At 36.5% G+C, this 26,772-nt stretch overlaps 1 protein-coding gene across 3 annotated transcripts in view; it reads right to left on the reverse strand.

The window, feature by feature from the left end:
• Positions 1–391: 391 nt before the first annotated feature.
• GALNT1 (polypeptide N-acetylgalactosaminyltransferase 1) overlaps positions 392–26,772 on the reverse strand; it is an 88,840-nt gene continuing 62,459 nt past the window's right edge. For all 3 annotated transcript variants that reach the window (XM_062569642.1, XM_062569643.1, XM_062569644.1), the window contains 9 exons: positions 26,399–26,565; positions 19,939–20,146; positions 18,163–18,333; positions 16,492–16,609; positions 15,357–15,537; positions 7,565–7,704; positions 5,349–5,447; positions 4,468–4,602; positions 392–1,589 (listed from right to left, as the gene is read on the reverse strand). In XM_062569642.1, the coding sequence (XP_062425626.1) occupies positions 1,443–1,589; positions 4,468–4,602; positions 5,349–5,447; positions 7,565–7,704; positions 15,357–15,537; positions 16,492–16,609; positions 18,163–18,333; positions 19,939–20,146; positions 26,399–26,565 (1,366 nt within the window). In that variant the 3' untranslated portion in view covers positions 392–1,442. The remainder of the gene's footprint in view (positions 1,590–4,467; positions 4,603–5,348; positions 5,448–7,564; positions 7,705–15,356; positions 15,538–16,491; positions 16,610–18,162; positions 18,334–19,938; positions 20,147–26,398; positions 26,566–26,772) is intronic.

Below are 26,772 nucleotides of genomic sequence, written 5' to 3' on the forward strand. Positions count from 1 at the left end.
ATTATGTAAATCTCATCTTTCTTTCCAAAAGAAAATTCAATGTATACTGTGAGCATTATGCCTTGTTTTCAAGATCAGCCCATGTAGATTTTTCAACAAAACAAAGCAATTCAGTTAAAAAAAAAATGCAGATCAATGTAACGACATAGTCATATTGCTTTTGGCTATCTTAACTTTAAAAACCCATGCCAATTTAGCTATTTTTCTTTAGGTTTTATTAGGAAAAAAAGCAGCAGATCAACATTACAATTCAGAGTCTAATCTAAATATGCACTTGACAATGAAGCACATTTGAATATGAAGTGAAAAAGGATTCCAGAAAACCTTTAGTTTTGCCAATCTCCTGCTACCAAATCATAGATCTTTTCTTCACGCTTTCTGATGGCTGAAATTAAACAAGTAACAAGATTTATTGCTACGAAAACAAAACCATAGTACAGTAGTATGAGTCTTGAGTGCGAAGCATATTCAGTTAACTTAAGGATTTCAAAATGTACTAAAATCTTTTGTTTGGCCATGAAAGTCCACAAGCTGACTGACCCAAGTATAAACTGAAATAGTAGGTCTAGACAAAAAAAAGTTTGACAGTATGTTAACCTCCAGTTTTCAGACAGTGATAAAAAGATACAGTTCCAACAGCCCAGAAATTAAAATGAAAAAATTTGAACTGACATTCAAAGAGCTAAGTTTATTCTTATGCTCATTTTGTCTGCACCCAAAATAACTTTAGCCCAACTTGGGGGGGGGGAGCGGGAGGGAATGTATGGACTATCACACAATTAAAAAAAAAAAAAAAAAAACTGCCTTTGACTTGGTTATTTTCCCCCAATGAGGTATAAAATCTACATATAAATTTGATACGTCACTATAACAAATTGTATTTTTCATAGTTCTGATTTAGTTTTCATTAAACCCTGTTTACTTTTTTTTTTTTTTTTTTTTAAAACCACAGAATTCTTATTTCGTGTTACTGAATCTGGTCTCCAGCTCTCTGCTTCATTCATTTATGAATCTGTATTTAGTAAGCTGGTTACCAATGCTAACCAGGAAAAAGTTCTTGGAAATATCTTCATTACAACAGCACTTTCAGCAGAGGTTACTGATGTGCAAGCATACTACAACAATACGCAGCTCTCCAGAGAGAATATTTCATTGATTATGTTTCCATTGTCCAAATGTTCTCTAGGTTACTTGCTGGAACAGAGTCTCTCAACCTTGTAAACATCAGCGGGCACAGTTTCCCTACTACATGTGGTAGTTTCACATCCTTATTACAGGAAGGCTGGTTCACAGCTACCGAAAAGCTGCATGAGTTATGTGTTCAAACAGCTGATGAACTGTGTATCCTGCGGAGCAGAAGTCTCCGTCTGTTGCTACTTAATGGTGTAGTCAAAGTACTAGCCGAGGTAGCCCAGGCAATCCTTGCTTCTCTGTAGAACCTTTCAGAATATTTCTGGAAGGGTGACATTGCGAAGCAACCACTGCTGTGAGCGGCTGCCGTTGCAGTCTCTGATGCTGGGTACCTGGCTGTCCTCTTCAGTGGCTTTGTCCAGGCACTGGTTACTGTTCACATGCAACAGGGTTAATTTCTTGAAGAGAGAAAGAAAGAAAAGAAAAAAAAAAGTTTTACAAAATCACCAGGCAGAGGCTAACCAAAACTTTTTAGATTAACGTTTGTCCATAGACAAAACAGGAACTAGGCAAGACCTCATTGGTTCTGACTCCAGTTCCCAATTCTAAAGATCACTTAATATTTACAAATTGAAAAGCATATTTAAGAAGTATTATGAAAAACAGAACAGTCTCAAACTTTGAAATGACCACCTTCATACACAATTCTTTAAATAGGACTGTACTGCTGGGGATCTTTGAGATGTTAGAAATTAAAATTTCGTACAATATACATGTACAGCTTTGATAATTAGTAATAATATTGGATTTCATCAAATTAAACTAACACACTGACTAGGTATTCAAATGTACGCTTTTCTTCCTCAGTTGTAGGCAAAGTGACATTACACAATGTTTTTCAGGACTTACATTCTTTTAAAACATATGCATATATTTATTTATATCTTCTCCAGTACCTACTGATCATACTTATGCAATCAGCCATACACTGCTCCATCTATCTGGACACTACCTTGGCCCAGAGAAGTTATGGAGTCTCCTTCTCTGGAGCTATTCAAAACTCACCTGGATGTGATCCTGTCTAACATGTTCTAGGTGACCCTGCTTGAGCAGGGGGGTTGGACAAGATGATCTCCAGAGGTCCCTTCTAACCTCAACCATTCTGTGATTCTGTGACTGTCCTTCTAGAAAAAAGGTCTTCAAAAGTTGCATTTCCTGCCACTGTACTACTGACATTCACTAGTGCCCCAGCCTGTTTATGGCACTGACTAGCGTGTCTTCTCACATTTAATAGCACAGCTAAGACACTGGATTGACTAAAAAGTGGCAGAAGAATAGGCAGGCCATATGTGCATAGGCAGCAAATGGGTAAAAAAAAATGAACAAATGAAACAAAACACCCAATACTTCAGTCTCCTGCACTCATAGAGCAGTTGGAGAAAAAAGAAGGGAGTTGGAAGCCACGAGAGCAGACAAACAATTCCAACGCTCTTAAGAGATTTTTTTTTTCTAGCAGATTTCAAGGGAAAGAAACTTCCTACACACCTCCTGAATTCTGCAGAAGGGAAAAAAAAAAAGAAAAAAAGCTACAGAAGAACACCCAGCTATGTGGGCAGAAATTCTTGCTAACAATCCTCTGACTTACTTCTGTGATTCAGTAGCCAGCTTTAACTAAAGCTTTGAAGATTTTTGAAGATAGTGCAAAGTCTACATATACAGAGCAAAACACAAACATATAAAATCAATTTTATGGCTAGAAATCTGCATAGCAGAAAATTGGTTTTCAAGTTGCAGCAACCATTGTAAGACAGGTTCTTGCAACTAAAGCATCTAGATTTTTTGCATGGCATGCAACAAAACTTGGCAGTCCTTGTTAGTTTTGTTCATATTGCAAAACTGATCCATGCACAGATTAATGTTAAAAATTATTCCCAGCTTGAATTATGAAAAAACATCCAGATCTGAAACTCCTTAAAAAAAATAGTAGTATCTTTTATCTAGATACTATCTTTATAGCTTCATTGCTTCATTTAAAAATTACTAATAATCATCTTTAAACTACTTCATACTATCTGTAATTAAGTGCTTAAAGATGCAATGTACTAAGTATTGGCAAGGTAGAAGAAAAATAAAAAGTATTTATTCTTTGGCAAATCATTGCATTTAGTAGTATTACTCTCTTATTTAAGCCAGGCAAACTGCTTTAGAAAGAACAAAGTTTCCAAGACTCAGATTTAAGCATTTCAGTTAACTCTTAATCCTGAAAGCCTTCAACAGCTTTCTTCAGTCTCCTATAAGCAGTTGCTAAGTAATCTGCAGAAATCCTAATAGCAATTCAGTGTCTCACACATTAATTGCCATCCTAACCAAAAAAAGCATCATTCATACATGCTGCTTTTCAGTCTTAAAGACTGCAGCTTGCATTAACATCTCAGTTACTGGAATCTGTAATAAGTTTATTGATTTAAGTATCAAAACATTTTTAGTATTGTAATGACTTCTTGGTAGCTAAATACCTACATGTTCTCCTTTATCAAGCAATCATTACGCTTATAATGGCAAGATTCCTCTTCTATAAATTGTCTTAAAATCATCTTTCACAGTAAGTGATTTTAAATTAACAAGCTTGAGATAGATTTTTTTCTGATTAGTTGAGCCATAAGTCAGAATTCTTACCCTCCTATTCAATCACAATTATTTTGAGAGCTTTCAGATATCAATAGATCAACCGGCAATTTTTTTTGATCTAGCAGTTCAACATACAAATTTCAAAATGATTTTGAACATTAAGTAGTACAAGAGAGAGAAAATGATTAAAATAAAGATGCTTTAATCATCTCTACCTTAAACATATAAAGATTAGAAATGTAAAACCTTCCTTATAATTTTGGAATACTGAATTTTTAATCAAAAGAACATTTCCTTTAATCTTGTAAGAGATGACACCAGGTGCTGAATTGCCACAGGATCATTAGCATTATCATTTTCTGGTCCAGGAATAAAAATCACAAATGTATAAGTACCTGGAATAATTTTCTATCATCAATTTAACCTTAACAGAGCACCATACTACCTTTCATCTAAGGGTCTGAAAGCACTTTGCAGATATTTTTTTTTACTTTTATGAGGTACCAAAACCTCACAAGGTAATTAAAACAAATACAAATTAATATTGAGTGATCACACCATGAATTAAAGACAGACAGAACATAACACTGACTTTGTTTCCTGTTCTGACTCTGAAATAGTGGTCCCACAAAAGAATAGGTTGCTCTGCAGGCTTAGATAAAGACAATGTTGTCTCATTTCAGTGTCACAAGTCATTAGAAGACTTACCACTGGATCGTATTCCCAAAGTTGATTTCCTTTTAGATGGTGGCACTTGAGCATTGTTACTGGGCCATTAAGTTTGGAGACATCTAAACATAAATCATCTGTTCGAATTTCTTTGTTGGCAGTATATGAGAAAACCTAAATAGAAAAACAGTATGAGTGGGACTTGGGAGAAAAAGAAAAGTTGCATCCAAAAGACTCTTCTGGGACAAGAAGGAAAGTTTGCACACTATTTCATTAATATGTATCCTACTCCTGCTCTCTCCCTCCGAGTGCATAAAAAGTTTTTTCTTCTTTCTTTTTTTTTTCTTTCTTTTCTTTTTTCTTTTTTTTTTTTTTTTAAAGGAGGGGAGAAACATAAACACTATATGAAAAAGTTCTTCGGGGGGGGGGGGGGGGGGGGGCAGGGGAAGTGATATTGTCAATTGCAGGCTGTTTCCTGCCTAGGAGGAGGAGGATCCCCAACAGAAGTAATCTTTGTGTACTGGCAAAGAGTTCACCAAGAATTTTTAATAAAATAGAAAACCATACAAAACAATTCCAAAGTTGCCACTCATAGAAAAACGTATATTAAGAACAGCATTTCAGATGCAAGCATGTTTTTTAAGTAAAGATGCCAATTAGCAGATCTTAAAAGAAGATAGTTCCAGAGAACCTAGAGGAGGCAAAGTCTAGCTTTTATCATTCCCCTCCTCTCATTTCGCTTTTGTCTTTAAAGTGGATCTAAAAGCTGTTTCAATCAGGCCTTAAAACCTACCAATGACAAAACACCAACCAATCTTCTGGTGTATTCTCTCTTACAGTTCTAGTCTTCAGCAAGGGTTTTCCTAAACCACAACTTACATAAGAAAACTACTGAAAGAACTGAAAAAAAAAAAAATCACCTGATTTCCACCCATTCCATGGCAGTTAAAGATTCCAACTTTTTCATTTTCTTTTCTTGCCATGTTATCCAGACATTGATTTGTCTCCACATTTCTTATCTGGGAGGGAAAAAGAGTACATCACAAAACACTTATTTTTAGAAAAGAATTAGCTCCCTATCTAACTACACTGCCACCACTTCTCTCTGCTATACACCCAGAGGTTATTCAAATAAAATGCAAAATATATAAACAGTACTTCCATGGGGGACCACTACCCATGACTGACTCACTCAGACAAATGCTCAAGCCAGCATGTTACAGAACCATGTTTCTTCCTTTATTTTCTTCTGTATCCAATCTCGGGGGTCCCAAGACTGCCAGAATTTTTAAAGTACTCTTGGGTACTGTGATTTTAATTCATTTCAAAATCAGGGTGACTGGCTTCAGTTTCCTCACTGCCTGAATTAGAGCTTTAATTCCTGTATTTCTGTATAATAAACAAGTATGATCATCAGCCCCACTACCTGCTTCTTATGTTGCCCTTTTACCACCCACCCTCTTCTCTCCCTCCTCTTCAAACACACACACTGGAGTGTAAAATCCCCCTAATGAGGCTTAAAATTGGGCTCAACATGCTTTGTGGGGAAGGCTAGGTACCTACTTATTCAGAACAGCATCATCCATGCTTATTTAGTCACTCCAGAAGATTTAAGGAAAAACAGGGAAATACTCAGCAAGATTTAGAAGCTGCTGGAATTTAATGGTTAGTGAAGAGAGCTCGAAGAGTAAAGTTCAGAGCTGTTTTAGGAAAAGTCCTTTCTCGGGTCTAGTCTTGTTCTTCAAGCAAAACTCTGCTCATATTCTAGGTAGAGGACTTTATACATGAAGCTACCCATAGCTATACATTTATGAAGCAAATTTTCTAACCCCCTTCTATGTGTATTTAGTACTGTAGAAAAAAGGGAAAACATTCAGCTTACAATACTGCGGCTCAAAGTTCAATTTTCAATCCCTCTCAGAAGTCAAATGTATCATTTTACACAACAAGAACACATATGTAAGATACTTAACTTTGCTGGAACTCACATAGAATCACAGAATCGGTAAGGTTGGAAGGGACCTCTGGAGATCATCTAGTCCAACCTCCCTGCTCTGCAGGGTCACCTACAGCATGTTAGACAGGGTTGCAGCCAGGCAGGCCTTGAAGATCTCCAGAGAAGGAGACTCCACAACCTCTCTGGGCAACCTCTTCCAGTGCTCTGTCACTCGCACAGGGAAGAAATTCCTCCCCACATTCAGGCAGAACTTCCTGTACTTCAATTTCTGCCCATTGCCTCTTGTCCTGTCACACGGGACAACTGAAAAGAGTTTGTCCCCGTCCCCCTGACTACCTCCTTTCAGATACTTATACACACTGATAAGATCCCCTCGCTCAGTCTTCTCTTCCCCAGGCTAAACAGGCCCAGCTCTCGCAGCCACCCCTCCTAGGGCAGGTGCTCCAGCCCTCTGATCATCTTCGTAGCCCTATGCTGGACTCTCTCCAGTAGCTCCAGGTCTCCCTCGTACTGGGGAGACCAGAACTGGACACAGCCCTCGAGATGAGGCCTCCCCAGGGCGGAGTAGAGCGGCAGGATCACCTCCTTCCACCTGCTGGCCACACTCTTCCTAAGGCACCCCAGGATATCATTGGCCTTCCTGGCCACAAGGGCACATTGCTGGCTCATGGTCAATCTGTCATCTACCAGCACTCCCATGCCTTTCTCTGCAGAGCTGCTTTGCAGTAGGTCAGTCCCCAGCTTGTACTGGTGCCTAGCGTTATTCCTTCCTAGATGCAGGACCCTGCACTTGCCCTTGTTGAACCTCAGGAGGTTCCTCTCCTCCCAGCTCTCCAGCCTGGCCAGGTCTCTCTGAATGGCAGCACAGCCCTCAGGTGTGTCAGCCACTCCTCCCAACTCGATATCATCAGCAAACTTGCTGAGGAGGCACTCTGTCCCTTTGTCCAGGTCATTGGTGAATAAGTTGAACAGGATGGGACCCAGTACTGAGCCCTGGGGGATGCCACTAGCCACAGGCCTCCAACTAGACTCCACGCCACTGATGACAACCCTCTGGGCTCTGCCTTTCAGCCAGTTCTCAATCCACCTCAACATGTTCTCACTACCCAGCTCAGAACACAAAGTTACACTGCAACATACTTTAGAAGTGGTAGAGAAGAACACGTGGTGAACTCTTACCTCCCCCAGAGAAAAGTAATGCCGTGGAATTTGGGAATCTGGATAAACATTCTCCAGGTACCAGGAGAAAGGCTTGCACTGGAGCTTGCGTCTTAGTCCAAGCCGTGATGATATGTCTCCATAATCAACTTTAGTAACTCCTGTAGAGACAAAGAAGTCATATTCAATGTCCACTAGTGAATTGATGATACAAAAAGCAATCAGTATAATACGTTGCTTGCATCAAATAGACGTTCTCTAATGAAAAACTCATCTGTACACTAAAAATGCTTTTTCCACTATAGTATCATGCTGTTTATATCATCAAAAAGAATAAGTCAATCACTATCCATAATTTCTTTTTCCAGATAGTTATTGTAAGATGCAGTATGACTACATCTGTCCTACATATCACAACATCTTACCTTTGTTTCGTGGAACAATTTGAATGCAATCACTTACTAAGTTAAGAGGAAAAAGGCTGAAACCCATGTAATTACTTCTGCTATTCTATCCCCAATAGAAACTGAGGAGCATATTTATGTAGTGTAACATAGTTTCCTTCTGTGGAGTAAGGAAAATTCCATTTTAACTAAACTCTGAACCAGGAACCACCTACTGGACTCTTCATCATCCAACTAACTGCATAAAGAAATAGGCAAAAACACGGGGAACTACTCCTTTAATAACTCAGTATTTGTTCAATATAACTGCAGCATTTTCAGGAAATCTGTTCACCGTTAGGAATGTCATCGTATTTCTGCGGTATTTTGCCCGCCTTTCTTCTCCTTTGCTCTTCATTTATCAAAGTGTACCATTCTTCCTGTATCCTCCCACCCCACTATGGTGGTTGTTCTTTATTTTGCACATTAAGCTGTACAACTCCCATCTGCTAATGGGATAAGTAAAGTGTGCATGATCGGTGGATATTTTTTATTAAACAGAATTAAGCACTGTTAATATTCCAATAATATTAATAAGGGTAAAGTTATGTCTAATTTTCAGGTATCACATTCAATTCATACTTTCCATACTACCCTCCAAATAACATAGGCCATAAATAACATACTATCAAGACAAAAAAAGACAACCTCAGCCATGCACAAAATTTAAATTTGCTCTGCAGCCCACAAATATACTACACTGGCCACTTGACGCATTCACAAGCCAGAAGCCTTGTACCTGAAGATCTCAAGCCATATACATTTTTTCAGAAATCCCTGCACTTAGACAGTAAGTTACCTCTAAATTTCCTGACCTTTTGCAGCTGAGCTTGAGACATTTCAAAGTTGGCCTACTGTGTTATTAAATCAACCTACCAGCAGATGGTGTATTGCTACTCAATTAGAACAGTCAGATAACCATGTAATTTCAGCTAAATATCCGCAATTATTAATAAAAATGTTAACTATTCTGAAATATTGAAACTGGTACAGATGCTTTTTTTTTTTTTTAATTCTAAATTAAAAAAAATGTAGGAAAACCATATCAGGAATGGAATGAAAGCAAAGGAAAGTTTGTTTTTTGAAAAAATTTTGACTAAAGTGAATGAACTTAAAAATCTCTTGGAATGGAACCTTGGCAGACAGTCTGGGCTTTCTAGCCATGAAAAACCTGCCCTGCTTGACCAATACACATGCATGCTCTACACCAAAAACAGCATGCTCTCAAGAAGAGTTAAAAGAAAAAGAAAAGGTTGCCTTGCTGAACAAACCACAGCTGAAGTTCTTCATCTATTGGTTAGAAAAATGTAGATGACGGATGAAATGGTTGGCATGCCATCTATACCCTTAAAACATTCAAAACTTATTCACTGACAATTTGCTACACTGACCTTTGGAAAAACACTGTCAAAACCATCACATTACTGCATAACAGTAAGAATTAAAGGCATAGCAATAAGGAACTGAATGCAAAATGATATTTTAAGAGTGCACAACTGTGCTATTTGTTAAAGTAGTTTTAAATACCACCATGTAGAAAGAACAGTGCCAGCTTGTTTTCCCTCCATTATGCTGAAGATGTGCATTATATTCCATTTAACCATTTTTAGTCTGGAAGAACTGAAAGAATCCTCTCTAAGGTCAGGTTTGCACCAAACATACAGGCACAGAGACTACAGTTAGCATGAGGTAACTGAGATGAACTGGTTACCAGAAAAGGCATAGTTCTCTTAAGGGTGTTCTGTAAAAAGGTTGGTTTAGCTTTGTCCCAGCTGAGCAAATGGTTCTATTGAAGAGTCTTACGTATGGTTTCCAAGTGTTTTTGTACTTGTTCTTAAAGGCTTACCTAGAAATCCAGAATTAGCTCAAACCTTCCTGCCAGGAGACAACTACACCAGACTACACAACTAGGTATATCATGAGGAAAGTAATAATCTCTGTTGGTTTTTCCTCCAAATACTTAGTTTTGATTTTTATATATATATATATATATATATATAAAAATAATAATATATATATATTTAATATATATATATTATATATATTATAATTTAACTATACATATATATATTTTTTTAAAAAAAAATAAAAGAAAAAACAGTATTTAAGCACTACTTGCTTCTGTTATCTTCCCTGGACCATGCAATAAAATTTTTGCCAATTTTTTGATTGTATTAAAAGCCTGGACCTTCCTGGTGATTTCTTTTGTCCCACAGCTTGCTGTATGCTGTGCAACCATCACATGCTCTTCTCACAAACACGCTTAAAGATGTATTAAAACAATACAAAAAAAATACCAACATGGCAAAAGACTATATCCAATCATCCAGAAACACCTCCAACACTTTCTTGCACAATGCGAGATTTATTTCAGCACTTGCCAATACTGTCACCAGTCTTGAGAAAGAAATTTAGTATGCAGATTGCTTTGTTTGGTAATGTATAATGATCTTCCCTGTTTAACCAGATCTCTTTGGCATACTTGCATTTTCACAAAAAAAGCAAAAAGTAGAGTTTTTGACAAGTCTAGACATCTCACCTAAACAGGCATTTCTGCAATTTCGGTATTACAGAACACATGAACATATAGAACATACAGTTAGAAGCTAGTCAACAATGCCATCAGTATTTTCTGAAAAACATACTTACTCTGTTTAAGATATAATTCCGCTCACTGGGAAAGAAAGGACGGTCTTACAAGTCAATTTCAGAATTAGTAACTCCTCCACACTCCTTTCTATATAAAAATACAAATACCTTAACTACCTATGCATATATAAGATTTCTATCTGTAGAATAAGTATTCATACGATAGCAAAGAAGATTAAGCTGAAGACGACTTAATCTTCCCAGTAGCCATGCTGCAACAGCTCTGTCATCCTCAAAATTTCAAGAGCTGAGGATCTACTTCGCAAGTTCATCATATGGCAATGTATTTATGCTAAACTGCTTCGAAAAAATAGAAGCATGATGTTTTAATCATGATTACAAATTACTCAGTCATTTTCACAGTATGAAAAGTGTTTCATTCCAAACTAATCTTCCGTTAAAATCTTAGAACTTGTTTTTATTTAGTATTATGAAACTGAATAAGCAATAATCATTTAAACCTGCTTCAAATAACTACACATCTGCATTTCCAATTAATGCTAATAGGGAATACCAGCTGAAGAGAAGAACATATGCAATTGTTAAGTGCATACTTTGAACACAGGCCTATCTATCCTGCAAGACCTAGCATCATGGGCTCAGCCCTTCTCAGTCTTCCCCATCACCAAAAATAAAAACCTTACTCATCTGCAATCTGTACATGCTGAACCTAGACTTACCATGCTTGGCTAGAGACAAACACATGCAGCAGTTAGAAATCATTTCTACTGATTCAATTTTGAAGAAAACACATCTAAATGTGTCTAGATGGTTCTTGTTTAGGTAATTCTACAATGCTATATTTTCAGGATTTTATCTATTCAGTTATCTTCTATGCAATGAAAGATACCTTCCGAGCCAAACTTTTGTCAGCACTAAAAATAATTTCCAACTCATGATAGCGGCCTTTTAAGATGCCTTCCACTTCGTGACAGGGAAGCAAGAGGTTGCTGACTAGCAACAATGCAAACGGGACAAGGAACAGGAGAGTACATGTAGGAGGGTAAATCCAGACACACATACAGCACAGGCAAACTACATAATCCTAAACACTTATATTGCACCTTTAAATTAAGAATCCCCCCCCCCCCCCAAAAAAAAAAAAAAAAAAAAAAAAACTAATAAGCTGTCAGTTTATCATTAACAAGTAGCTGTGGTCAGGTTGAGCTGAGGTAGTTGCAGTAAGCCAACTTAATGGTTTGCTGCTATTGCCACTGCTGAAAGAGGCAGCTTTCCCCTGCTCAGTTTTACACGCCTGCTGCTCCTTCAGTGCTGACACAGGTGCTAACTTAACCAGCAGAAAACCAGCCTACAGGACAAAAAAAATGCTTACGAGTTTAGCAAGTCAAATTAATTTACATGGATGAACAACCATCATATGAGAGGAGGGGAGCCCCACATGACCAGGCATGAAGAGCAAGGCATTCTCTTTGCAACAAGCTGTTAGGCTGACGACACCACCTCATGTAGCCTCACCACGGATACTTCTGCTCTAGTACTTTGAGATGATAGGATGACACTAGAAATTACAAACTAAGAAGGGCAGGTCTCTGGAACAGGCTGACAGGAACCAAGAATCACACTCAAACATCCCAAATCCATTTTCTGAATAAAAGGAAATGGTCTGGGAAAGTCATACAAGAAAAAGAACAAATGAAATCAAGTCAAACTGTGCCCTGTTGTAACACATGACCCTCAGAAAAACTACAGTCTAGTGAGGAAAGACTATACCAAGTGTCATTACTGTCACAGAGAATAGCTGCTGCATGCAGTGAGACAGTTTTGACTTGGGCTGAGGAGCAGTTGCAATGTGCTCCTGTCCACCCCCCATCTGTACCTATCCTATTCTAAGCAGAAAGATGGCTTCTAAAATGCATGAAAGCTTAGCAACAAACAAGCAACAATTCCTGCTAGGCTGTACTTAAAGTAAAAAAGGATTACAGGCTTATTTTAGAAGAGCCTTCCATTTAACTACATTATATCAATAGTAGAAAGTCTCTCAAATTCATACAATTCAAACGTAACTTCCCTCTGCTCCCCAGACAACACAGATTACACGGAGCGGGAAAACTAACCAGGAATTTCAGGCTTGGTTTCCCAGATCAATCCCTTTGTGATTCACTATCTTAGAAGAGCAGAAGAGAATTAATAGAGAAGGGGAAACAAATCTGTTGTTAGCTAGGCTCAGTGATGCCTATCAGTAACACTACCTCTTCCAACACCCAGTTTTCTCATCCATGTGAGACACCCAGCTTCTCACCTAACTAACAAGAAAAAAATGTGGGTGCACAGAGAATCGCCCAATTTCCCTGCTTATCTGCACCCAAGCTTGCAAACCAGCATCAGCTCAAAAATTCTCACCTTTGTCTTTGCAAGAGGTTGTGTGACACACTGTCACAGTAATACTGAAAATACACACTGCGTTGGCAATTAGAGCTTTGCAGGCTGTATACTGTAGTCTGCCAGAGGGTCACTACACCAACATTCTGCAAGTACTAAATATTTTCATTTTTATCTTAGTGAAGAAACCAGAGTATGGCTAAATGAGTCAGCGTGGCAGAGCTTGAACAAGTTACCTAAAACAATTGTGGGCCCCAAAAGACTCACTGAAATTCACAGTGATGTACTTGTTGTCTACAAGTGAATCAGGGATCTGCATTACTTGGGTAAGCAAGGGTGGTACCAAGGAGGTACCAAAACAGCAATGGTAAGGGGATTTTGAACTTCCCATTGACGGGTCCCAAGATGGTAACCCTTCCTACTTAATACCTACTGGTTCTTACAACTCACGCATCAGAGAGAAGCAGGGAGAGAGGGAGAGAAAGGGGAAGGGAAAAATAAAAAGGGGGAAAGGGAAAGAAAATATGAGTAGCACTGATAGCATCAGTATAATTTGTAAGTTCATTCTCTGAAACAAATATTATTTCATCGCTAACTAAATGAACCACAGTACTAACTATTTTTCAAAGTTCCAGCCACCAAACCAATGTCAAAGTAACCCAATTTATTCAGATACTACAGACTCTATGATTCTTGACACTCTTGGAAAATCTAGTATCAGTATCAGTGCAGTGTCAGTATGGATGCAAGTATACAAATAAGATGTGTGTCTGTCAGCAGATACAGATGCTCTAAGAGGACCATGGCAAGAATGCATCCCTACCTACATATAATTAAGGCTATTAGCATACAAAAAAATTCTCTTTGGAAAGAAAGAGAATATATAGTGTAATTACAGATAATTGCTGCAGTTACTTTTACCATTTTAAAACTTCTATCCTATTTTAATCAAAATTGTCTTGCATTCCTTTCTTCTAACAGGAGAATTCTGTTAGAAACAGTCCACAATATTGCAAAGCTATGAAAAAAGCCCTATCAGAACAACCATTTTACGAAGTTAGAACTGTGTAACTGCTTTTGTAGCTTATGGTCTCCACATGAAATAAAAGACCTACAAAGACCATATGTAATGTAAAACAAAAAACAAAACAAACAAAAAGAACTCAAAAAACACACTTACACACTCTTCACTAATTTTGGCTTGTTTTAAAAACTTAACTTATTTTTATGGCTAGATGTTCCCAGCTACTTAGTACATTTAAAAATCTGATTTGAAATGGACACATAAAAACAATCATAACGAAGAATATAATTGCACCTTTTTATACAATTTTTGTATAATATATCTATACATGTCATATTTGAATTCACAATGCTTTATTAATAAAAAGAGATGGCAGTAAGCATAAGACATCAGCTTCTGACTTCACCTAAAAGGGTTTGATGAGTACCAAGAATTTTTCTATTAAGAAAATCCTACACTGTCTTTCTTGAGCAGTTCATTCTGTTGAGGAAAAAAGCATAGAGCAATGTGGTCACTTGTTCTTACAAGTGTTTTTAAAACCTATAATGAAAATTTTTTTGACACTGCTCAAATTCACATTGCCTTTATTACAGTTTTTAAATTTCAATATTAATCTGTGTTTAATAAGCAAGTCACAGAAAAATATTTCTTTCCAAGATATCTATTTGAAAAAGTAGATGTGGCATATAAAACTAATATTTAAAGTTCAGTGTCTCTAAATTAATCTCTCAAGTATTTAGACAGGATGTCTGTAGCTCCCTAACTCCTTAAAAAAATGTGCATAAATGGTAGTGTAAACTAATAATTCAGTATTTACCTGGCTTCCTCTCTTGTCCGACTGGGCCTTTTCAAAACATTTGAGTTAACAGGAAATTTGCTCTCATTTTAAATCCTCTTGCTTTATTAACGTCCATTTTAAGAAACATAAGCGCAAGCTCTGCTAAGCTCAAAGATGCTCATTTTTGCCACCCCTGCTACAGAATTTCATTTAAATCACTTCTGATCTATTCAATTTTGAATGCCTGCAACACAGCACCCAGAGGCCAAACTCCAGCACATTATGAGATGCATTTGGATAGCTAGTTTTCTGAACTACAGTTGAGCTCTTTGATGATCCACTTAGTTTTAACTCTCCTGCATAGGAAGCTCATTCACTAATCATGTGTTAAAAAGGGGAAAACAACAAAACAAAAATCTCAAAGCTCACTTTTTTTTTTTGGTGCATCTTAGGTGAATTTTCTTTTACTTACAAACATCAAAATAATAACATTTCTACTTAAATATTGATGTTTTTCCCTAGCAGAACTTGAATTATTAATTCTTAATAGATATTTCTAATAGCTAAAGACCTACTCACCTGGAGAAATGATGTAAAAAAAGTTTTTGAATTCATCCATCCAGACTTCTGCAAGCCGTCTGTTATTTTTATTGATTATCTGCCCTGTACCTCCTGGAAAAGTGTATGGCGTTGCTTTTCTGAACACATGCCCAACATGTGAACAAGTTACAATTTCCAAAGTTCCACCACACTGCCAAATCTGGAAGTGATAAAACAATTATTACATAGGTTCAAGTGCTATCTTTGTTATTGTATCTTTCTTCAAGTTAAATAAACAACATTTGTTAAGGCCTAGCACAAATATATACTGCACTGAAGAGAAAAGAAAGCCTATTTCCTGCTCAACAGATAAAGATGCTTGCAAACCAGAGCTAGGGTAGTACGACAGTACGTCAGGCCTCATAGCAATGATGTATCAACAAGAGGCTACTGCAGAGCCCTGGGAGAGCTGACAGTGAAAGAAGGGGAAAGGCTCACATAAATCACAAGGAAACTACGGGTAGTAATCTGCAAGGCTACTCTTAATAGATTCTTCATCTGAAAAAATATGCATTTCCCAAGTACGTTTCTTAAAATATTTTCACTTTTTTTTTTCTGAACATCTAAAAACGTCAGATCCAGAAACTTGAACTACTTTAAAAGTATCCACCTATATAGTTTGAGCCAGAAAGTAAAGCAAAAGGCAGTAGGACTACTTGGTAGAAACTGAAGGAGTGTGAACAGTGCTGGTTAGGTACACATCCAAATAAAAAACGTGCAATCATTAAGTTGGAAACCCTCTCTTCTGGCTGTTTTGCAACTGAGCTACTCACATAAAAGCCTAAATATACACTGATGATGTAATCCTTATTTTATGCTCCCCAACTAGCTTTTCAAATCAAACTCCTTCAGAGAAGCTCAGTCATTAAAAAAAAACAGTATTTATTTATTCAGGATGGATATTCCAATCTTTTTGTCTCAAGGCTCTATCAAGTGTTCAAACACTTCTTCACTGACAGATGCAGTTGTTTCACATGTCCATTGGAGGACCATCACATGAAATGAACAGCTGAGTGGTGAGGAACCCATCGCAGTCATCAAACTCTTATTGTGAGAACTTAAGTTGCACTGTCATGAGCAGTAAAACACTGAACAGAGAAGAATTTTTACTTACCCTGAAGGAAATTTCTAAGTTTTCTCCACCCCAAATATCCATTCCAGCATCGTATGTTCCAATCTCCTGAAAGTAATCTCTGTCTATTGAAAAAAGACCTCCTGCCATTGTAGGTGTCCTGAAGAAAAAGACAGAGAAAAAAAAAAAGCAGAATATTGGTCACTATAAAAATTTGTGTCATTTAAATTTATTTTACTCTTACACTGAAAAAATGGCCTTTTATTCCCCCCCCCCCCAAAAAAAAAAAAAAAAAAAAAAAAAGACTTCTGTCTCCAGTACTGGTAAGTCACATAGAGAAACCAATTTCTTGCAGAAGAAAATCCAACATGCCATGAAGTGGCCTATGCCTGCTTTCATTGTTATGCTTCAAATAAGAAAATTCCATAATTGGGTTACACCCAGAGCTTCTTCACCATTTTGGGGAATACCTTCCCTATTGGTAGCAGGGAAAAAAAATAAAAGTTGAAAGCTGTTAGTTTCTCCTAAATTTACTTAAGTCTCTCAAAATTCCATTTTTTTTTAGTAGCTAAATAAATTACACATTAGGCTGATGATATCAATTTGTACTTCAAGTAAATAAAAGATTTGTACTTCTAACATAAGTGGCTTTTTATCGTCAGTCATTTTCTAGGAACACATCAGGCTTTTTCTGAATGACATGTTAAATAAGCTAGGTCATAACTTGTAACTAAAATTTTCTGTGGCTTCCCCCCCCCCCCCCGAAAAAAGAACTAAGCTAAAAAAAAAAAAAAAAAAGGCTAAAATAAATAAAAATTGCCATCTCATGAGAAGCCCCTTTGATTTCTTTTATTCCCATAAAGAAAAAGGGGGGGCCCATACCCTCACCTTTACAGTAAGAAAATCACAGAATCATAGAATTGGTAAGGTTGGAAGGGACCTCTGGAGATCATCTAGTCCAACCTGCAAACAAGTAGCCCATACAGGGATTGAACCCGCAACCTTGGCATTATTAGCACCACGTTCTAATCAACAGAGCTAAACCTAATCCCTAAACAGGTAGCCCATACACTGTCCACTTTTCAGAACAGTAAGGCTGGAAAATGTAAAACGTAAGTATAAATTATTTGTGTGTAATATTTTGTTTCTCATCATCTTTGCCATAACATCTACATGACATGCTAGTATAAATTCACCTCCCATCTATGCATCTTAAACATGTGAAGTTTATATGGGTACATAAACACACACACAGACATACGCAAATATATATCCCTCTATGGATATCTAGATATATGCAAACAACTGGTTACATCCCTTCAAAATATCAGTTACTTCCCTACAATAAAAACTAATAATAAAATATATTTTATAAATATAACAATAAATATAAAATATATAAATATGTAAATAATAATAAAAATAATGTGAGCTTCAACTAAAACTTGTGCAGTCTAAAAACTAGTAGCTAGCTAGTAATTAGCATAAAATTAAAAATACTCCTAAACCGATTGCTTCCTTTACTCCTACTGAAATTTCCCAACAAGCCATCTGTGTAAAAAGAAAAAAAAAAAAAAAAATTCACTGTTCCTTCAAACAGACCAAAACAATGATATGACACAACTCGTTAATTACTTGTATACAATATTAACCTAGAGAACATATGACTAAACATCAGTCAAACATTTCAATCAATCTGTCATTTCTCATTACCTAACAGGAAGGGTTCGATCTCCTTTCCGTCGATCCATCTCTCTCTGAGGAACAGGATACCAACGAAAATTCAACTTCCAGTTGAATCCACCATAGGTCATATCAGAACCTGCCATATATTCAAAGGTGTCATCGCTAATTACATCAATGATGGGACACACTACTGTTCTCCTGGAGAGAGGGAAGTATCAAAACCTATTAGTTAAAAGTGTCAGGAAAAGTGTCAGATGTTTGCTTCAGTTTATTTTTAACATACACAGAATTTATATTTTAAGATTACTGTGTTTAACAATACAGTACTCAAAAGATGATTACCATGAAATATTTGCAAGTTTTGTCTTGCTAGTTAGAATTAATCCATCTAAATGAAAATGTGCACTTCTGACCCAATTTTGTCAATACTATTGTTATTTTTAATTTATTTTTAAATATTTGCATTTTATTACCAGTATTACCTAGAATTTCCTGCAGACTGAAAAACTGATCAGAGCTTTCTCAATGCTACACAGCAATTGTATGGAACACAGGAGACGTTTGGGTTTCTAGTTACATGGTCAGAAAATCTTACATGTTTTGGAGTAAAAATTCAGTTGTTTGCTCTGGGGAAGTATTCTGATATGCCATCAGGACTAAGCAGAGATGATTGCTGTTAATGAAGTATAACTACTATATAAAAGTCTACAAAAAGAGGCTTCCTTGTCCATTGTCCTGACATTTTTAAGACATAGTCAGAAATATAAATTCTAATAATCTAAGAAACACTTAGATAACAAATGTTCTCAACCAGGCTTCCTCATATGGAAAGCCATGTAAAAGGATTTCAGGGTTGCAACTAAATTTGAAGGATCTAATGAGCAAAAAATCAGAACAATAACCTACATATGACAGTCTCACAAAAATGTGTATTGATGATAACTTGAAGGTTAGTATGACGTCTTAACACAGACCTGAACAAAAATAGTTTATTACTTGCAGCTTTTTCACGATGCAATGCTACCTTTTGTAATGATAAATTTTAGAAGTGACTTATATCAACAACCATAAGACCAAAACCGAGCTCTCTATCACCCTATTTAGAAACAGACGAGACATTGATTTGTTTACTAACAGAACAGTGTGCAACTGCAGAATTGCTACTCAGATGTATGAATGTTTTATAACACAGACCAGTTCTCTCACTTCTGCTTTATATTCTCAGAACAATTTCCATCAAACTGTCGTGGATATATGCGATATGCTACTCACTGTGATTCCAGGAACCATTCTAACTTTGGCAAACGTATCCCAGAAGACCATGCCATACCACAGAATTCTACTCATTCCCATGTAATCCACAACTCAAATATGTTAAGGAATAAAGGAATCACAATGAGAACCTAAAACCAGTAGATCTGACCATTCTTGCCTAATGTTGGTTTTATGGGAGATCAGAGTTTCACTTCTTTCTTAAGAATATCTTCCCAGGTTCATGGAGGAGTGGTTCAGGCTGTGGATAGAAGAGCTCAAATTCCACTGCTCTCTCAACTCCATCCGTGCTGAGATATCCTGTTATTTAATACATTATCACATACACCCTAAATTAAGCTTCAATTTTAACCAAATTTTACTTTTTAAAAGCTGTGCTGAATTATTATCTTAGCATAACACTGATAGCATAGTACTAATCCAATCCCTGGAAAGGCAGACAAATACTTGCTTGTAGGTTATATGGTAATATTTAGAACATTTCTTACTAACCTACAAACAGCAGCATAGACCAATAGATGGAAAAATTACCTGTCAGCTTTGATCCTTGCCAGCAGAGGTTCAAGCCAGCCTACTGTACATTCACAATGAGCATCTAAGAAGGTGATGACCTGGCCTTTAGAAGCAGCAGCCCCCTTTAATCTGGCTCTAATCAATCCAGAACGCTGTTCCATTCGAATCACATGAACAGGGACTTTTAATTTTTTCACATAATTCTCCAGCGGTCTCTTCAAGAAGTCTGCAAGCAATGATCAATCCACAGAAACCATCAATTATATAAAATTGCTTTTTTCGATGTTGCAACTTGAAATAGGAGTCACTTCCTTGCCTCTTTTCTATCCTTTTCCTACTTTTTGACCTAGTTCTCTACTGCTTACTCATCATCTCATAAGCAGCCCATCCATATCTACATGTGTTTCACTTGGTAGGGCAAGTTCCTCCTCCTCTTCATTATTGGAAATGGGGGGAAAAAAAAAGAAAAGAAAAAGAAAAACAAAGCACATTGTAGAACACTTATGCAGAAATCAGACAGGATAGACAATTTTTATTATGGGGTAGATACGCCTCTTACTCACAAAAACCTATGCTCAAATTTTCTTGTGCATACTCTTATCTTCCAAGAAAATAGAAAAAATGAGCTGCCTAGCATTCATAATGAATCATTTCCTACAGTATTGTATCTTGCAGATAATTTCTTTGCAAGCAAAGTTTAAAACACAACCAAATCCAATTTTCACTTATGCTTTCCTTAGAAGTTTTTTTTTTAATTCATCACCTAAAACCTTTTAACTAATTCATCACCTAAAAACAAAAATAAAGGTAAAATCAGCTATACATAAGTGATTATCTGAATCACGAAAGAATCAGCTTATTTGAGAAACATTACTCAAAATGCCAGAGCCTTAACTGACTTCCATTTGCCTAGGGACATAAAATTACCTGTATTACAAATAGCTGGCAAATTAACAGGTTTCCCATTGCTGGGCACAGTCTTTGTCATTATGAAAAATTAACTTCTGTTAGAGCATATCAAAGGAAGACAAACAATAGAGGGAGAATGCAGTCGACAGCCACAGAAACAAAGTCACCTGCAATAAACTATAGATTTCAAACCTGTAATAATAAAAGCCAAATATGTTTTTCTTTTACTTTTTTATATAAACACAGATACAGAATATATTAGTTGATATATCAAAAGCACATGAGAGTTTTACTACAACAGTGCAAGGTCTCTAGGAAGATTCACTGTAAGGAAGAGTAAGTGTGTTGCTGGAGGGAAGGGAAAAAAAAATAAAAAACATGCCATGAACTCTTTAGTGGCTGTACTGCAAATCCCAAGAGGCAGAGCTGACCTAAGGGTGATTACCATTCTCTACCATTGTTCTGGTTGAATGAGTTCTAATTTCCCCCTCATTTTTTTTCTATACATTGTTGGATAGTCACTAAAATCCACAGAAATTAGTTCTGACATATCTTGAAAGCTGAACTGTGCTAAGGGCCTAAAAGCTTGATTTATCTTGAATAGATATTTGTCTCAGAGAAACTCAAAGCAAGTTAATTTTTAATGTACATACTAACCAGGATTCAGTAAATATATGTTTAGTAAGACAAACCACCTCATTTGTACATCTCAAAATTTTGCAGGCCTTCTGGGGATGAGTATAGAACAGATCATTTGGCAGACCGAATTGGTGGCCAATATAATCTCTTCTCTTTACAGGGTAGCCTTAGAAAGTTACTAACTTAAAAGAACTAGTGTTTCCAGCTTTAATCTCTATGGCTTTCACAACATACATAAAGAGACCATAGCATTAAACCACCCGTTGCTCTGCTACCTACCTCATGATCTAGGCAACAAGTCAAACAAATCAACAGGTTGGGCTGCATATTTCATGTGTAGTACTGAAAATCTTTTAAAGTGGTTCTAACTACTTAAAGATGAATGAATGTAATGAATGGCTTGTGCCTTGAAGGAGCAACTCTATTAAACAGAAGAATGGGAAAATTCTGCCAGGAAGAAGTGAGAAAGACTCCAACAACATAACCGTGGCCAGCCAAGAACCACCACTAAAATAGTTTGTTTTAGATACATGACAGAGAAGCATGTTCCATGCATCGCATATCAGAAGCTTAAGACCTATCTAAAATTCTTTGTAAAATAAAAGGATTTCAAATTTCAACTTATCTTTAAGTACCTAGAAAAGATATCATGTGGGTTGCAAGGGGCAGGAATCAAGGAGCCATGTGAAGTGTTTCAGCACTGGAGGGAACAGAGTTAAGAACTGTCCTCCTCCCACATTTAACTATATCCATAAAAATATTCTTCCAAACTACCAAAATAGTTCCATTAACTTCAGAAGGGAGTATTTCCAGGAACAACGTGCCAGCTATTCAGTAATTGAGCCTTTAAAATATTACTAAATTTCAGCAAAATAAGAAAAAAATAAAGGTGAGGCTCAATGTCTCCTCCTTTCTGTTCCTACAAGAACATTGAAAATAACTTAGGCATCAAGACTTCTCGTGCTCCTCTGCTATTCAGCAGTTAGTGTTAAATGCTCACGTGTAAGCAGTGTATTTTCCATCCAAAACACTGACTCTTACAGCAACATATAGTCACCGTTCTTCACAAAGGGCTCAAGCAGCAAGAAGCTGCAACTGCAGTTCTGGACTTGGATCCCACTAGTCACCCAGCCAGGAACTGACAGTAGTTTCCTGGGAAGGTGAGATTTGCTCTTCTCTTCAGAAGAGATTTGAATAGTCTTTTAACATGTTTAACGCGCTTCAGCCTGCTTGAATTAAGCTTTAAAGACTATCTTCTATACAAACTTGTTTGTTGTGTTTATACTAAATCCTGTATTAAACATTCAAAAGTTTATGCAATTGTATAGTCAGTTGTTTAAGAGTGAACCTGGGATGACAGCGAAGTTCCTGAGTAAATTTTTGGCATAGCCTCACGCATTTCTAACATCAGAGTGAGGTTTTGGTAATACTTTTAAAAAATTTTTACTTGGGAGAATAGTACTTCATTTATGCTCAGAGACATAATTTTGGTTCCAATTAACTCTTTCTGCTGGATATTCCTTTTTAAAACACTTTTCCATATCAAAACAGTGCCTTATTTTAGTTAGCAGCATGGGCAGTTTGAAAAGTAGTTTCTGTGGCTGTACCAGAAATCAGAAAGCCAAGATAACATGAACAGCAAATACATTCAGTTAAAGTCAAACAAGTGTACAAACTGAAAAAAAAAACCTGAACAATTCCACTACTGAGTTGCATTTAAATACATACTCTATGAATATAAATATTAAAATTCAAACAATATTTTTATTATGCTACAATAAGATACAAATTTACCGCATATAATCATGCAAATACAATATTTCTTAAAAATGAAAGAAATATGAAATTTAATGACATATTTGCAGAAATGTAAGTTTGATGCATTGCTTTGAAATGCATCTGTATAACTTCTGTGAGTACATTTTTACCCTGATTCAATCTGCCTAGACTTGGCCATTCGTTACTGACCTAGTTTTAAGTGCTGATTGTTTCTGTTCTTTTTCTGTTAACTTTTTTGCAAAATAGCTAAAGATCAATGCTTAAAAACAACAAAAAGAAATGCAATTCTGATTACTAACTAGAGAAGCAAACATTACAGATGCGTCTTCTTTCTCCAAAGCTTTCTTTCCAGTGGAAAAACTGTGTGATATTATGCAAATTTGTTTTACTAAAAGCATGACGCTGGCAGGTACAAAGTGTGCTTCACGCAGACTGACTGCTTACCTTATTCCAATTAAAATGACTCTGATGCTAGAATTCAAAATACACTATTCAGGCTGAACATTTTCTTTTTCTGGAAAATGTTTGCTGTTTTAGTTCAATACAAACAGAATACTCAAGTAGCATATGCTAAAGCCTTTATATTTTCAGGCATCAGACCTTCAGTTTTGATTAATGTAAAAACATGTCTGCTGAAAACTTAACATGCTGTTGCAAAAAACTTCCAGTAACTGTTGAGAATAGCCACAAATAAAACAGAAAAATAATATTTAACATCTTCAAAATGAAATGATGCTTGGGTGTTCTGAAATCAAGATCACAGATTTAAAAACTAAATGTAGAAAGCTTCAATAACGAAATTCTGAAATGCTAGTGTCTTCAGCCTAGAAAGAAGTTACCTTGTTTTTTTCCATGTAACTCAAACTAGAAACAATAAGAAAGTCACACACATTTTCCATTTGGTTTATAATTCAACTTCATAATGAAGATATGGTTAATGCGATGATAAAAATGACTTCTTTTTAAACAAAGAATATCAAAGAGACAGAAAAAAGAATGACATTGAAGAGACAAGTAATATTATGTCTACATCATTCCACTACTCGATCGCTCTTTATTTCTAATTTACAGTGAGAGTTGATCTGTCACATTTTTTTCGCATTAATTTGAATTACTGCCAAAGATTGTTCAAACAGATGAAACAGTACATTTTCACTAGGAAAATGAAGTTTATTGTAAATTTGTGCAAAAGGTAACCAAACCAAAGGTACTTTCTATGCTTCATTAGGGAAGCACCTACCTTTATAGTAACTTAATATAGGCACATAGAACCTAAATATTAGCATCTGCATTAAAAAGAGGATTTTTTCCCCCCAGGAACAGCTCCAGAAGAGATAAGCAGTTCCACAAGCAATAGAACTAAAGAAATCTTGAATTTTTATAAAGGTTGATCAACCACAAAAAAAAAAAAAAAAAGAGGGGAGCACTCAAAAATTCCCCACAAGTGAAAACACATGTAATTTGATCTTGTACTTTTCTAAAGGCCAAAGTTAACCACACCTTTCAACTAATCTGGAGCACATTCACGCAGTAGCCTTCCCTGGGGTTTATGCATTCCTCCTCTTCCAGAGTGTTACAGGTCCCTATCTCTTTTACATTGAATTGCGCTGAATTTGGTTAAAGGATTTAAAGTTAGTATCACTTGCGAGAGAAAGGAAAGGCACACAGACCTGCACGAGTACAAGCATTATTCTCCTTAGGAAAGTGGGTTGGTCAGAGCTCAGATAGCTGAAACACTGTTTCTTTACTCTGATCAGCTACTCCACAACTAGCTTTACTATAGAGCTACAGGACTTTTGAATAGATCAAGCAATACGCTAAAGCATCACACATGCATGCAACCTGAAGAAGAAACTTATACTTTCCACCACATCAAATATGAAGAGCAAGGGTCGACTCCCAAAGTGCTTCAGCTACACATTATAAAAACTCCTGTTGACATTTGTAACTGGTGCACCCTAATGCTACTTAGACCATATGATCCTAAACCCAGAGTCACTTTTCATTCATAAATCTCAGCTGTTTGGACAAGAGTCACCCATGTTGCTCTGATGCTGAAATTAACAGAAAGAAGAGAACACAGGCTTGGCAGCATCTGTGTTAGAAGGCTCAAGCTGATGCGTCAGCAGGCTGCGCGTTAAACCCTTTGGCTACTAAAGCATGCGAATTTCTGCTGATACAGATGCATCATGCTGATAAAGCCTACAACCGGCAGTTGCCAAGACTTTTATCAAGTGGCATCTAATAACTAGTACTACTGGAAAACTTTCAATATATTATGACACTTAAGATTAAAACCACACATAAAACATAGCCCTCATTCCATTATACAAATGGGAACCGAACCCCGCCCCCCTCGCCACCAAAAAACAGATATACTTTATAAACCTACACCACTTGGGAAGATTAATCAAGGCACAAACCAAATACCTTCCAATAAAAATATCATCTACTGTCTAGAATATTATTTTTACTATATTCTAAAAACAGTTTTATTTAAATTCTAGTCCATTTTATTTTGAAGAAATTGGCTTCAAGTTTTTTTCCATTAATTTCATTGCACATGAAAAGTTTCAGTATCTAGCATGTAATTTTCTTCTGAGGTACTAATTAAATTACTAATTAAATCACTAATTAAAAAGCAGAATCTCTTACAGCTCAAATTGAATTTCAACTTCCTACAAGCTGAATAATCAAAATTAATCCTTCTGAGCTCCATGTTTGACAGTAGTAGAGGCAGTAAGGTAGGAGCATTTTTGGTTTTATTTAGGCATAAAGTTGCCTTTGCTTTGTTTATCAGGTGATTCAAGTTTTAAATGCCCTCAAGCTTCAGGAATGCATTAAAATGCCAAATGCAAAACATGAAAGCAGGAACAGCATGAACTCACTAAAGAAGTCAAAAACACAGGCTCAGCACTGTCAACAGAAAAGCTGATAGATAAGCTTTCACTAGTTTCCAGTGCAGAATGATCCACCTGAGTTTCAATATGGATGTTGCTCACTATCCCCCTCACCCCCTTTTCTTTTTTCTCCTGCAAATACTGTTTCTTTTTCCAAGCTAAAGCTAAAATCCATAGAAAGTCAGTTTCAATTTTTGGAGTAAAAAGAGCAGCAAGCTAAAGTATCTGCAAGACTTCCACATTATCATTACCTCTTTCACTGGCATCATCTACAAGTACAATTTCTTCCAGCATGTGTCGTGGTGACCGGTTTATCACACTATGAACAGTTCGCAAAAGTGTGCTCCAGGCCTCATTGTGAAAAACAATGACAACACTTGTTGTGGGAAGGTTGTCTAGATACACCTTTGTTTTACACCTGTAAACCAAAAACAGGCAAATATTTTACCGATCAGGCCTTCAGTTAGAACTGCAATGTCAAATTGCACTTTTTAAGACTCAAAACTACATTGTAACATTTGTGATATATCAATTGTATGCAAAGTAGGCAAACACTGCAGACTTAAACTGTCACATAACAAACATCCTTACGTTTTTGTATACCTCCATGTATTCCATCTTATCA

This window comes from Rhea pennata, chromosome 2 (assembly GCF_028389875.1).
Source record: "Rhea pennata isolate bPtePen1 chromosome 2, bPtePen1.pri, whole genome shotgun sequence".
Taxonomy (NCBI): domain Eukaryota; kingdom Metazoa; phylum Chordata; class Aves; order Rheiformes; family Rheidae; genus Rhea; species Rhea pennata.